Source organism: Psittacula echo, assembly GCF_963264785.1.
Source record: "Psittacula echo genome assembly, chromosome: 10".
Lineage (NCBI taxonomy): Eukaryota > Metazoa > Chordata > Aves > Psittaciformes > Psittacidae > Psittacula > Psittacula echo.
Window position 1 is genome coordinate 6,998,561 of NC_137741.1, and position 15,371 is coordinate 7,013,931.

Sequence of the window (15,371 nt, forward strand, 5' to 3'; positions counted from 1 at the left end):
ATAGTATAAATCCTATATGTTTCTTAAAAATTCTTTTTAAAACCTTTTTTATTTTTGGTAGGATTAAAATGGACTGTACTTCATTTTCCAGTGAACTAATTCATTAAAGAGAGTCAAGTTAAGACTTCAAATTTATTTAGGATGAAAAAAGTCTATTTAGAATGAATGAAGTCTGACTTCACTTAGAATGAAATTCATTTTATAATGCTTTACATTTTAAGAAGTCATTATGTGTTTGTTTTCTGTTTAACTCTGTGAATAATTTTCCTTGCCAAAAGTTTAAGGATATAAGTAAAAAAAAAAAAAAAAAGGGGAACTTGATTTTTTTCATGTATAAACTTCTTTTCAGTAATCTCAAAATGTGTATTATAAAATGAACTTTTGTGTAGTTTATTGATGGTTGGGACACATAACCATTTTTTTTAAATAAATCTATTTCATATCTAAGTATTCAAACATACAAGCAAACAAGAAAATAGTGGTTTTGTCCAGTTCTGGCTTGTATCCAATCTGCAGCTAACAGCATGTACTAAAAGCTGGTGTATCTTCATATGTTGAGTGCATAATTGAAACAGCAAATCCAGTAAAGTTAATCTTAAAACTTAACAAAGTCATTAAAGTGCAACTGTATACATTGCTGATGAAATATCTATCTTTGTGTTAGCAGTAAAATGCCAAGATTAGTATTTGCAGCATTATATTTACAGCATTGTGGCATGCTGTAATTCTACCTCAGCAGACATCTGCAGGGGTCTGTGCTCTTCATGCTACCCATCTTCTCTTGGCTTTGCTTTTACAAGTCTTTCTGTTTACATATCTTGTTCTAAATGGAGGTATTTTCTATTACTTCAGCTGTAGTAGTTTTGTATCGTGATAATTATTTTCTGCATGTAACACCCAGAAAAGCATAATGCATACTAATTAGCAGTTGAATCAAAGGTTGGTTTAAGATGTTACCTAATTTTTTTTTTTTCTTTTTTAACTGAAAAATTGCTGAAATACTTTTTATAGCAGCATATTCAGGTCGTGTCATAGGCTTATAGACACATGTATGTATATATGTATGTGTACATATATGTGTGTGTGTGTATTTATATATATATGAAAATTACCAACAACAGTGTTTTCTCAACCTGTTAAATAACAGTTACCTTACCTCTTCTACTTTTCCAGGAGCTTCTAGAAGCTTTCTGGAAGCTGGCATGGCCAGGCCTGTTACTGGTCTAAAGCATCAGGCAGTTTCATTATCACTAGGAAGGGGTGATACCAGTCACTGTCTTGCTTATCTGCATGGAAGTGCTGTTGGCAGCTTTGAGGAAGAATAGTGTATCCTGAGTACACAGTGCTGAAGGGAGCTTAGGGTGGTCCAGCAGATGATCATTCTGTTTAAAAAGGGAATTCGTTATATTTGTTAGTAGCTTTGTGCACTGTATCCTTGGATGCACTGCCACACATTGTGGAAGACTGAAGTCTTTTCCACAGGAAAACTTGCTGCCTTCTTTCTGCCATATAGCATAGGTTTTGAATAAGAATATGATAGGAGTATTCCCTTGTGCAGGGGCAGTACTTCATCTTCTCCGTATGTGTTGCTGTTTGCACGTCCTGCATAAATGTGTGGATACATGGTAGAGGACAGATCCCAGACCACTATCAGAAATGCATATCTAGATAGAGGTCCTTGAGTTGGTTGCTCTGAGAAATACAGCAGGAAATTAATCCAAATTGTGTCAACAGAGTAATAATGCCTTTGTGAAACAGTTACATTTCTAGAAGTAAAAATTAATTTTAAGGGCCAGTAGATATTATTGCTGTTTTGATTGCCATGTTTTGTTTTGAGGTTTGTTTTTTTGTCAATATCACCTGAATCTCTAAAATAAGGTATTAATTATAAACCCAAACTTCGGGCATCTGCCTGTTTAGTGTAGTTCAGTCACTTTGATTGCTCCATTTTTTTAATCACATGAAGCCATGAATTGCCAAGGAAGTGCTGGGGACTGTCAAGTAAATGTGCTGTGTGTCCAAACTAAGGATGCTGTTGTTTTTTTTTTTTTCTAACTTTTGACTTTGTCTTTCTAATTCCAGCAATTACCTGCTTGTAAAACTTCCTTGCAAGTTCCAATTTCAGAAAAATTGCTTTCTTTGTCACAGGGCTGTGCCTGCTTCTTGCCCCTGACTCACAGCAGGTTCCTGTCCTCATGACCTACTGGAAACTCTCCCGAGCTCCTGTTGATAGAACTGTGAATGCTACTACTGGGTTTTTAAGAAGCAGGAAGGGAAACTGGCAGAGTTCTGTGGTGGTAGGGAGATATGATGCCACATATTTTTGTAGCATAGATACCAGGAGATTTGAAGATGTGTTTGGGTGCCTTTGCAGACAATTTAAGGATCAGTCATGCACAAAACTTGCTAATTTTAGCATAGCATGGTGTCATCAATGTTGTCTTAGTTTTGTGGTGTCTTCAAGGTTACTGCTACACAACAGCATGGCTGAAGTAACCTACTTTCTGATGGTAAGGAAGGAAGTGGTGACTTATTTTACTGCTGAGTAAGGTTCAGTATATAATGGTGTGCTGTTTCCCTTTCTTTGAAAGTGAAACATAGCTCCCTTCAGTAATCAGCCTGTCCCCAAAGGCCTAAGATTTCTTTAAGGGTTTTAGTGTTATATAGACCTTCTTTGCTTCTGCAGAGGGCTTGACATTTGCTGTTCACTAATGCAATGCGGTTCAGCTTGTCCGATAAGTGGATTAAAAGACTTCCTTTGCCATTGATTTATCGAATCACCTAGGTTGGAAGAGACCTTTAAGATTATCAAGTCCCACTGCTACCCCAGGACTGCCATGTCCACCCCTAAGCTGTGGCACTAAGGATCTCATCTACACAGTTTTTGAACACTTCCACGGATGGTGGTTCCACCACTCACCTGGGCAGCTTGCTCTATTGCCTGACCACTCTTTTGGTGAAGAAATATTTCCTAATATCCAGTCTAAACCTCCCCTGGCACAGCTTGAGACCATTACCTCTTGTGCTATCACTTGTTACTTGGGAGAAGAGACCAGCAACTTCCTTGTTCCATCCTCCTTTCAGGTAGTTGTAGAGAGCAGTAAGGTCCCCCCGAGCCTTCTCTTCTTCAGACTAAACCACCCCAGTTCCCTCAGCTGTTCCTCATCAGATTTGTTCTCCAGATCCTTCACCAGCTTCATTGCCCTTCTCTGGACCTGCTCCAGCAACTCAGTATTTCTTCTAGTGAGGGGCACAGAACTGAACACAGTATTTGAAGTGCAGCCTCACCAGTGCCAAGTACAGGGGGATGATCACTTCCCTGATCCTGCTGGCCCCACTATTGCTGATACAGGCCAGAATGCTGTTGACTTTCTTGGCTGCCTGGGCACAAGCTGGCTCATGTTCAGCTCCGTCAGTCAGCACCCCCAGGTCCTTTTCCACTGAGCAGCTTTCCAGCCACTCTTCCCCAGGCCTGTAGCATTGCATGGTGGTGTTGTAGCCCAAGTGCAGGACCCAGCAATTTGCCTTGTTGAACCTCATACAATTGGCCTTGGCCCATTGATCTTGCATGTCCCTCTGCCGAGCCTTCCTATCCTCCAGCAGATCCATGCTATGACTAGAAAGATATCAGTGAAGTGAATACTTGTACTTAATGTGTAGCAGACTGTAGCTTGTTTTCAGCAACTTGTGACATTATTATCATGGTTTAGAAAAATACACAAGCGCATTATTGTAATTGAGTTGATTGTTTATGCATACTCTAAGAAAGTACTTACTACATGTATCTATTGTATATCTATATAAGCCACAGTATGCATGTTTATAATTATGCCTCTTTCACAGATTTCTAAAATAGAAAACATCAGTCATCTGAATGAACTCAGAGTGTTAAACCTTGCCAGAAACCTACTAACGGTTGTAGAAAACCTTAATGGACTGGATTCACTCACAGAGCTCAACCTTCGTCATAATCAAGTCTCTGCTATAGTAAGGAGCAAAACTCTTGTATTTTTCTCTTCCTTTATGTTGGTTTTAACAAAATTCACTATTAGTATAACTTGTCTAAACTGTATCAGTATTTCAGACTTGTGGAATTTTGTGTTTTCCCATATCATGTTGCTTATGGTGTTCTGCTGTGATGTTTAAGGTGAAGCAAACAGCAATTTAGTTTTGGTGTTATTTTGTTTAAATGTGATTGGAGGTTGGACTTGATAACCTTTAAAGGTCCCTTGCAAGCCAAACTATTCTGTGAATCTATGATGAGTTGTAGTGATTCACATCTTGATAGCTCATGATGGTTCTCACAGGGAGGACAATGATGGGACCCAGATTCTGAAGTAGCTTTGTGGTTCTAACATATCTGTGTGGAAGAAAAGTATCTACATTTATATGTTTCCTAGAAACAAACCCCCTCTTAATTTCTGTAGCTCAGCTAAGTAACCAGATCATCTTAAATTTCATCACCGTATGAATATGTCTGGGGCAAATGCGGAGAAAATAGGCATTGCTCTTAAAAGCGGAATTTCCCAATTGAAGCTTTAACCCAGCATTGTAAGTCTTTATGTTATAAAAATTGAAGTTTTTCACTTTGCAATCTAAGAGTTGTAGTTCAGGTATAGCAAGTAGCTTATTTCAACAAGCACTTCTTAAAATAATACATTAAGTCTACTTAAATAGCTGGTCCTCATCATTGCTTTAGTTGTTGGTGTCCTATTGCTGCTGAGCCTTTCTCAAATCTTCTGTTTTTCCATGTAGGAATTGTTTTTACACTTCAGAAAAAAAGAAATCTTTGCTCATTGCTGATTCTGCTACTATACTTTCCCCCTACGTCAGTTACATCACCTAGAACTCTCTTCCTTGCTTGTAGCTGCTGCCTTTTCACTCTCAGGCGTAGCTCGTACTTACTCCTTGCTTCCTGTTGCTACAAATGGGGAGTCAGCATGAAATTTAAAGTAGTGAGTTACAGGCTTGGACTCTGCACTGCATCTCAATGTTTTAGTCTTTCCTGACCAGAGGTAGTGTTTCAGAAGATTATATTGTCTTCAGGGAAGTACTTTATTTTGCCTGATTGTTCATTTGCTTTTACCATGGTTAAATTCTAATGGAATGGTGTTACATGTGTGTATTTTTGTGTTGGTGTTTTTTTATTGCATGGTGATTTTTAGTAAGTATGACACTAACTCTCCTTCCTCTAGAGAAGGACTCCATGTGAAGTGGACACATCATAATCTCTGAAACCTAAAGTAAATCGATGTATTTGTCCTAAATTAAAATCTCTTATTTTAACGGCAGGTGTTGCCTTTTTCTCTTTGCACAACAAGGTACATGTATTTATTTCTTTTTTTTTTTAAGTAAAGCTGTGTTACTTTTGTATTGAAATTCAGAATCTGCTCCAGTACTACATTACTGAAAATCCTGAAACATAGAAACGAATATACCAGTTTATGGAAAGAATATCCAAGATATTCTTACATTATTGCTGGAGTACTTGAGTAGTTAAAGGAGGGGGGTTATATATTTCTTTCCTTTAAGACGTTTAGGTTTTCTTATGGTTAACTGTGTCACTTTAATCATGATATAGTTATGATGCAGCACTTAGAGCTAAAATTTTGCAGTGAAGTTCATTAAAGAATTTGGCTTCTGTGAGTTAGTTTTTGGCCTGTGTTTTAGTTACTGGGTTACTATGACAACACTATCCTTATGAATCAAACTTTTAAATTTGATTACTCCCTTAAATGAAAGAAGCTAACATCAAATTTAAAAAGTTTGTCGTCCCAAAAAAACATGAAATAACATGAATATAATTTAATAACTTTCAGTACATTTTTGTGAGCCTTCCTTATTCTTCACACACACACACGCTCACACACCACACACAGAGAGACAGAGTAAGGGTATTGTTTTTGTGAAGGAAAGATGATGATGTCATTTGTCAAACAAAATGAGGTTTCATGCTGAACTCCATATCCATTGCAGCTTACTCTATTGAATAAATCAAGATATCCAGCTAGGTTGCAGTTTGTTTAAGCACTGGCCTTAGATTAGCGATTTTTGAACCACTTTTTGTCTTAGAGGTCCTCATTAGAGCCTGGAAATTCATGAACCTTAAGTAGTTATTTTTGTAAGAATAAAACGTAGTATGTCCAAAGCTGTAGGATTTAAAAAGGCAGTCTTGAGGCTTGGTTTATAGCAGAATTGTATCTTACAGGACTCAAATGTCTTCAAAAAGTCTGACCATTCTGGAAAATAGCAAACGGGCAGAATAAATGATTATAAAGTGTCTCATGTGATATCAGAAGCATAAATCTATGTGTACCATTATGAAACATTTATTTATTTTCCATCCAGTTGTGAATTGGGGTCCACTGTTAGGAAGATGAACTATGTTTTTGTTTGAAAGACAGACCTGCTTGATTGCTTTGAGATATTGAAAGCTTAGACTTCCAGGTTTTGTCATCTGCAGCTTGATCTTAGATTTAAAGGAGGACTGGTCAAGGTGTTCACCATCTTGTTGCAAAGAATTCCTGTCCTGTATGAGTACGTTGCTTTATATGACTGAATCAAAGCTGAAGAAGCTGGAGGCTTTTCTTTTTTTTTTCTCCTTTTTGCTGTCATGCTTGTGAGACTTGTGATGTACTTTACAGGACAGCAGCATATGCTTGTTAAGGAAATTTGTCTTCAGGAGAAATTACTTTGCATACCTCAGTGCAAAATTCTCTGATCAGTTAAAATTATTGCTACTTAAGAATTACTGTGCACCACTCTATAATGCCTGTTTTCAAGTGTGTATTAACCTGTATCATGCTTGCTCACTCCTTTAAGCATAAACAGTGAGAGTAGGTTTAGGGACAGAGGGTCCATCCAGATGGAATTCTGTTGTGAACTCAGTCTTTCCATAGTCTAATCTGAGAGGATCCGGAACAGCTCTGAACCAGGAGTTTTGTATCTTCAAGCCTGAGCAAATAAGCACGGCTTGTTGTATGCAGAGCTGTGACTCTTGGCAACACCCATTAGCTCACATTCACCGTTTCATTAATTGAAGCTGTATGGTTTGTTTAGAGCTGGCTTGTGCTCATCTATTTGGGTAGAATGAACTATTTCTGTATCTCAAATGTGATGTAGACATGTCATAAGTCAGATGGAGGGAAGAAGGGCTGTAGATGTGATTTTGTGGCTAAAATCAACATAGTGAGTCCTGTGACACTTCCCTGTGGTGTAAGTAACAGTTTTATGTCCGCTGGTTGCAAATTTGAGTATGTTCCTTAGTAGGATAAGGAGATGTAGATATATAACTGAGGATTGAGGTGTGCAGTCTGAATAGTGTATGAATCACTGCAGACTGTGCTGTGTGGCTGTTATGGATTTCTATTTCATAAATAAAGTTTGTACTTGTTATGTTTCATCTTAATATTTGTGTTCCTTGCTGTTTCGAGCTTTCATCTGAAGGTCTTTAGTGGCATATGTTAAATTTGATTACTCATTCTGGAAACTCATTCCTTATAAATTTTAATTGTAAAGATGATAGTCCTTCAGATCATTCTTTGGCAGAAAAGCCATTGTTGTTTGGTGCTGCTAATTGCGGTGCTGCTAATTGCAGTGCTGCATTGCACTTCAAAAACCTTATTTCAGCATGGTCATGAAAAAACCTTTTTTTTTTTTTTTTTTTTTTTTAAACCACTGTGTTTATCCTGCAGCTTAAATGCTGAGGCAGCACATTGGCTTATTTCCCAAAAGCCTGTTCAGAAAGCAGCAGCAGCCTTATCCTCTTTTCTTTAACATCATTTGCTTTGCAAGTGGTGCAGCTTGTTCTGCAGCATGGATATCTGCACTGAAACACTCCCTTGCAGTCTGCAGTAGGGAGAAATGGAGCTGCAGAAATCAATGTTGCAGCAAGGTTATAGCACAGAAATGATTGTATTTCATCAGGGAAAGTGGAGAGGTTCAAAAAACTACTTTCAGCTACTGAATTTATGCTTCTATCTTTCCTTCTAGAAAGATGTGGATACTTTGCCATGTCTCCAGCGTCTCTTCCTCAGCTTCAACAATATATCTAGGTAAGGGAAATAGCAGTTTGCTTCCTATCAGTAATTTAAAATATACTGTAGGAGCTGTATTTCATTTAAAATGTAAATTAAAACGCTGTGACTGCAAATACTATTTTTTTCCCCTAACAGCATAATCAAGCCATTGTGTGTATTCTGTTTAAACATAACATTTCTTGAAACCTTTTGCATTTTAATGTATTAGTACTATGAGAATTCTACCAAGAAGCTTTTATTTTTAATTTTAAAATCATCATACTCTTTACAGTGCTAATCAAAATTAAGCATAGTGTCGTAAGTTGTACTGTTAAACCAGGTATCTGTTAAACTAACATTACAAAAGTTATATATTATATTTAACATACCATCACTGTATTTATGGAGTTACACAAACTGCTGAGTCAGATTCTGCTTACGATGCTTAGATTTTTTTCATGCTTATATTTGGTTTGCCCATATATTAATAAAGTCTGAAAGGTGTGTTCATGTTTATTTCCCTTTTAAACCAGATGACAGAACCAGACTAGCTCGACTTTCAAAGCAGGGTTTCTCTAGTATCAAGTAACTAAGTGCATTTTGTTCTAAACAGAAAAAATGTGTGTGTTCTATGTCTCTTTATATTCACGCATTTTTGGAGTCTGACTTTATACCAGTGCCAATATTAAAAAAACAAAATAATTAAATAGTGCCTGCATTATCTTCAGATGGGTATGTCATTTTTCCTGTCCCTTAATCACCACCAGCATTCTTTGCTTAGAATCAAATAATTTAATTTGGTGTAGGGGAAAGATGCTTCATGTTCCAACTACTGGAAATACCATGGTGTTGTTGTGGTACCTGCTTTCTCTGTAAAATGTTACAGTTAGTATGAGCTTTTATTGTAATAGCCACTTGGAACATTTTAAGTTGACCTGCATTATGTTTTTTGCAGGTAGCTCCAACCTACTTGTCTGTCTTCCTGGTGTTCTTAAAGTACAAATGCAGTAGCGCTCCTTAAATACTCGTGGGTATTAAGCATTAAAAAAAAAAGAGAGATGAATTGCAGGAATCTTTAATCTGCTCTTTCCTTAACTAAACTGCTAGTCTTCTTATTTTATGTTTTAAATTAGCATAATAAAGAGAGGGGGTAGCATTTTGCTTCTCTTGAATAATTTCCAGAACTGAAACCTGCCTTTTGTTTCTGTTTTTCTAAAAACAGTCTTAGCTTGGCAGGAATACTGAGAGGACTGCAGTAGCTGGCTCCCTTGCCATCAGGGAGCATCACTGCAGTCACTAAAATTTCTGAATCTCTTTAAATACTCGGTGTATTTTGCACAGTTTTCTGACTCCTTTTTCACATTTTTTTTCACAGTGTTTAAGGAAGAAAATACGTCATTTTTTTTCTGTGATGTTTTCAAAGTGTATTTCTCAAACTTCATGTATTCAGTAGCTTGCTTCTTGGTACTTTATCATGATTTTTGGTACTCATTGGAGCTTCAGCTAAACTATTGATAGATCTAGTTGTATGTTTCATGTAAGCTAGAGATACTCAGAACGTTTCTACAAATATATAATTTGGTTTTAATTTGTAGTTGGAATAGGTATGAAAATCTTAACATCAAATGAAAGGCATTGCTCTTCTATAAATTTTGCATATATATGTGGGTAGATAGGTGGGCGAATCAGTTTAACTCTTTATTTACCAGTCACTATTTTAAAACAAAGAAACAATTTCTTTTGATGATCACATTTAGCTTTGGTTTTTGAAATAATATCTTTCTATTACATATGGCAGTAAAGAAGGCTAAAACCCCTGTTAATTCCTGATTTTGACTTCTGTAGTAGATATGTCTTCTAACAGGAAATTGACTAAATATAAAAATATACTCTTGACCATCTGTTTTCTGATACTTGGCTTGATACCGTTTGAACTGACTGAAGAAGTTATATGCAGCTGTAATACTAGTGAATTGCTATGCTACATCTTAACATTCCTATAACTCTTTTAAATGATTTTGTGTGGTTTTGAGTTACTTACCTGGGTTTGCTCTGTGCCGTATGGTAGTTTTAGAAGTTATTTTTCCTAGAAACAGCTGTGTCTGTTCTTTCTTTTAGGTAATCAAATTGATACAAAGGTATTCCAGTTCATTTGACTGTAGGTGCATAGAGAAAACCCACAAATGGAAACGAGCAACAAAGTACATTGCCAAAACCTGGATATATTTGTATTACAGTTCATTAAAATATCTCATTAGTGACCATTTTAAAAGTAGCATTTCTGAGGCAGTGCTTTCATAGAAAGTTTTGCTGCCTTCTCTTTTCCTCTGTCAGCAAAAATCTGTGAGTCTGAAATTGGTACATACTGACACAAATATTTCAGTATAAGATTTGAGAATACCTTTTAAAAATTGTCACTATTTAAGGCATGAGAATATATCATGGATTTAATCTCCAGTTCCTTTTTCCCTCATGCTTTATAGGAGGCCTCAGAATTCTGCTGCTTCTTTGCAGAGCTTTTAGTAAAAGCATCTGTATTGGCAAGATAATACAAGCTAAAACTGAATGTTGTAGAAGTTGATGCTGATCTGAAACAAAAGTAATCCTACTTCTGGCTTCAGCCCAAAAAATTCAGTTACAAACTGAAGGCATTCTACCTAATGGCTGAAGGTAATATATCTCTGTCTCTAGAGCTAGTTATAAAGAAGGAGGAGAAATCCAATTTTTAATTTGTCATGTGGTGCTGAGAAGAGATTACAGAAACTTTTCTTCAGGAAAGATGCGCCACTGAGATCTAGAGAGGGTGATTGTTCACATTTCAAAATATGGAACCAGGGTAGGCTATTTTAAAATCTTGGCAAAAAAAAAAAAAAAAAAAAAAAAGTACATATTTTCACTGTTACACTGCTGTCCTGGTCAGCATTATGTTTATTTTTATTTATACCTTTTTTCTAGCAGCATGAAAATGTATAAATACATTGTTAAATACTTGAACAAAAGCAGTACAAGGAGAGTGAAAGGTTCACTGTGGTAGCTTCTGTTTTCAGTAGTAGTTTAGTGGTTAGAAACCTGGGAATCCCCAAGTTTTCTTCTTTGACTGAATTTTTTTTGAACATACAGTTCCCTCTTGGGTGTTCTATCAGACTGTAATGAGCATGTTGCCTTCCTTCTCTTTTTCAGAGTTTTTCCCTCTTATGGAACATGCTTTTAAAAAGTCATTGCATATGTATAGAAAAGAAACAACTGTCTTTCTAAGCAAGTAGGCTATAACAGAGGACAAGTGTTTCTGTGAATGCTTATCATTGGTGGAGGTTGAGCTTAGACCAACCACTCCAGAGTATTCTGTGGCTTAGTGATGCCACATTCTCATATGAGGTGGGAGAAGTGGGTTTGCTTTTGCATCCCTTCAGGCAGAGGGGAGAATTGGATGCAGGACTCTGAGCACGTGCACAAGATGTAAAACTGATCTATTCTGAAAAGATTTGGAGAAAAGACTCTTTGATAATTTTGCCTAAATTTACAACCTGTGTCTGTGTTGCCGAAACTGCCATTTTAGCATAGATAAATCGATATAGCAAGAAACAACAGGGAAGGAGAGGTGTTTGCTGCGGTTTGGTGGGGCTCCTGCAGGAGAAGGTCTTTTGGAAAGAGAAGCAGACATTCCATTCAAGATGATTGACTGAGACTGAAACAGCATCATCCACAGGTGATTTGTATTGTGGGAGCAGGTTAAAGACTCCTTTGTAGATAACAGAGGCTAGACAGAGCACTGAGACATGGTCTCTGCTTCCCATAGGGTGGTTACCCCTTCACTCTGTCACAGCAGTCTGCATGCTGGGAAGCAGACAGAAGCTTGGTTGTAAAATTATGCAGTCTGTTTGCTAAGTGTGTTGTGTTACAGCTTTGCTTGGCTTAGCATTGGGATGTCAGTGTGACAAGTAAAGTATATTCAATTTTCTAGGTTGAGTTTCTAAAGGTCTCTCTTTCATATTCTCTTTTTCACATTTTCATACAAAGATGTGAAACAACTATTTTGCACTACTGTTTAGCTCTAAAATTTTGCTGCTAGTAGGACAGCTAAAAGCAGAATGAGCTTGCATGTGTTGACTCCGGACTGAATGTTTTGGTGCATTGAGAATTTCAAAGCACAGCAGTATGTGTAAGTGGAAGATCTTGAAAACACTAGCAAACTTTCAACTTCTCCGTCATTTATTTCCTGAAGAGATTAGTTTAATTAAAAATCTATAAATCAAATGTAATAGCAAGTACTGTTTGGTTAGATGTTTAGTGGGAAGTGCGTGGAGTAAATATGTTTAATGCTTTTAATAAATATATTTACATTATTTGAAACTAATTTTTTAAGGCCAAAAATTTTCCATATTTGTCACACAAAATGGAAATAGTTATCTTTTCTTATTCTGTCATGCTTATGAGTTTGCTTCACTAACTTCCGCGTCATTTGGGAAGATTGTCTTTTACCTTCAGGACATAAGTAGTGTCAGCCTGATCTTCCTAAAATGTGTTATGCAAGCTAGCTTATGGAAAGGAAACCAGGTCATAAAAAGACTCTTTAAGGGATATCTCATTTCATAATCTGATATTCTGGTATATCTGAAGCCCTTTGCAGCTGAATGTTACTCCTCATCAGATTATTGCATGTTTTTGAAAGCTGAGTGATACAAATGATAAAGGCAGTTGCCACTTTATTCAGTTTATTAAATCTTTAACATAAACATTCATCCTGCATATGATTTCTGATTCTTAAGTTCATAATTAAGTGCATAATTAAAGTTTGGAATCCTTCCAAATATAGAGGAAGACTCTTCCTGCCACCAGAAGTAAGGAGAATATAACCAGTTGATGCAGTCAGTAATATTATCAGAATAGTAAAGCTTTTCCATAAAGTAATTCCATATTTTCCACTTCAGATACGGTCTCTGATTTCAGGATGTCATAAAGTTTTGTCTAGTAAAGTGATCCTCTGTTTATATTTTTGTGATCATCGATTCTTTTGTAACTATCAGATTTTTTTGAACTTCATTCTCAAAACTACCAAGTCTAATTGTTATATACTTTTTGCTTCAATTTACTCAACTTCATAAGACTTGACTTTTGAAGGCCAAAGTGCACAATTTCTTAAAAGGAATTGGGGAGTCATATTTATTTCTGTAAATTCAGCTTGTTTTGAAATCATGTTAAAAAAGTTCTGTGTTGTTTAAAAAATACTATTCGTTTGAACTACATTCTTTCCATCTTCAATAAAAGGAACATGATACAAGCTGTACATTTCCACATATACTTTATACAGCCAGTTATTTTTGTCAGGAAGCCAAATCAGGTGTTGTCTAAAAGCCGACTTGTTAGTGTTTGTAGACTGAACTCAGAACAGAAGTCAGACCTCTTTTGAAGATAATATGATGCTTCTGTAGTTGTTTTTCTTCTGATATTTAATGATGTTGCAAATGCTATTCTGTGGTATTTGTGGTTGGCTTTTTTTCTTGTCTTTTCCATGGTTTTCCTACTGGCTTTGATGGCAAATAAGCTTTGCTTTTTTTTTTTTTAATAGATATATATTTATTTTTTTTTTTAATATGAGCTGATACATATCCTATTTTAGGTGAGGGTTTTTGTTTAGGTAAAACTGTGCTCCTGTAGTTAATGAGTTCTCCTTATTCTCCATCTATTTCTACCTGTATGTGAAGAGATTAAGAAGTTTAACAGCAGCAGCTGTTGGTATTTCAAAATACTTATAGTTTGATTTATCATACACAATATTGATGGGTGGGCTTTTTTTCAGTACAGGAAAATATTAATGTTCTGTCCTTAGAAATAAAATCTTCCCTCTCAGAATTATTCCTACGCTATGACATTAAAACTTTAAACTCTTTTGGTTACAGTTTTGAGGATATTCTGTGCCTTGCTGAGTCTTCATCTTTGTCAGATATCACCCTTGATGGCAATCCAATAGCTCAGGAGACATGGTACAAACACACTGTTCTCCATCATATGATGCAGCTCCGACAGCTAGATATGAAGAGAATCACAGTAAGAAATTTCTGTTTTCATCAGACTTACTAGATCCTTAAATTGAGAAGTGAAATGTAGGGGTGTCTGTTTATGTATGTATATTAAAAATACCACAATATTTTCTTTAGTATGGAGTTGAATGGTATATAGACATTACAATATTGAAAACTTGTACCTTCTTTTCTTCAGTATTATGCAAGGACCTGCTTTTTTATTTCATTTTAAGATGTTTACTTTTAAATGCTTAAATTCTTTACTGTTAAATACTGTGTGATCAATTGCTATGTGACAAGAGAGAATCTGCAAGGCTTTTGGTTCGAACTTTCCCAACACGGCCTTCACTGATTTGCTCTATAGCTGAAAAGAGTGTTTCTTTCAAAGGAATAGTCTGTTTATCTTTGAATTCATGTTATTGGCATCTTCTTTCCTTAAAAATCTTGTTGGTTTCTTTAGTCTGCCTTGCTAAGGAAACCTGGTGATCACACAGTTCCGATATGTCTATGTTTCTCCCTTAGCTAACTTCCTATTGATTTCTGCTGCTCAAGTTCAAGTAACCTTGGTAAGCAAGAGAGGAGTTGCAGACAACTTAAGGCTCCTACAGAATTATTGAAAATACACTTTAAGGTGGAGGATGAAGGGCAATCACTGGGGGCCATATGGTTAAGTCAACTATTTAATCTCTTAATATAGGAATAATCATGCTAATTCTGTGTCTACTCAAAAATGATGTTTAAGCATGACCTTCTTAAAGGAGAAAATGATCCAACAGTAAGATAACAAATACAATATGCTTTGCAAGCAAAAGTGTTGCAGCTCTGTCTTTTTTGACAAGGTGCTGATAGATATATCCTATTTTAAGTGCTCGTTTGCTTTGTACAAAGACTGTACATCATTATAATCGACCTGTTGTTTTACCTCATATCTTATTTTGCTTTAGCCAATGCACCATGAGCATAAAATAGAGCCAGTTGTGATGCAAAATATAACATGTATGTGGATAACATTAATTTTTAAAATAAAGTGCTTTCAGACATGGAAGTTTTACTCCCAGCATTAAAAATACTAAATACTTGTTTGTTCACACAGATTCTGTGTGTTGGGGGTTTTTATTTTTTTGTGGATTTATAATGACTTAATTGAATACTTGCTAGTTACTTTGCTTTTTAAAAGATCATTTTCTTAGTATTTCAGGAACTTGAGTCACATGAAGAAGATGTCTCCTTCCCCTCCATTTGCCCCTTCACCCGTTCCTGAGAGGAGACAGATCCTGGTAGAACTCTTAGCGTTAGGGAAAACTGTGGAAAGCTCAAATTCCTTTTTAGACTG

General features: G+C 36.1%; 1 protein-coding gene across 3 annotated transcripts in view; it reads left to right on the plus strand.

Annotated features, from left to right (window-relative positions):
- The window catches only part of LRRC49 (leucine rich repeat containing 49), a gene marked incomplete at both ends in the record, with an annotated part of 48,564 nt that overhangs the window by 10,677 nt on the left and 22,516 nt on the right, over positions 1–15,371 (plus strand). For all 3 annotated transcript variants that reach the window (XM_080626475.1, XM_080626476.1, XM_080626477.1), the window contains 3 exons: positions 3,844–3,987; positions 7,993–8,054; positions 13,916–14,063. In XM_080626475.1, the coding sequence (XP_080482601.1) occupies positions 3,844–3,987; positions 7,993–8,054; positions 13,916–14,063 (354 nt within the window). The remainder of the gene's footprint in view (positions 1–3,843; positions 3,988–7,992; positions 8,055–13,915; positions 14,064–15,371) is intronic.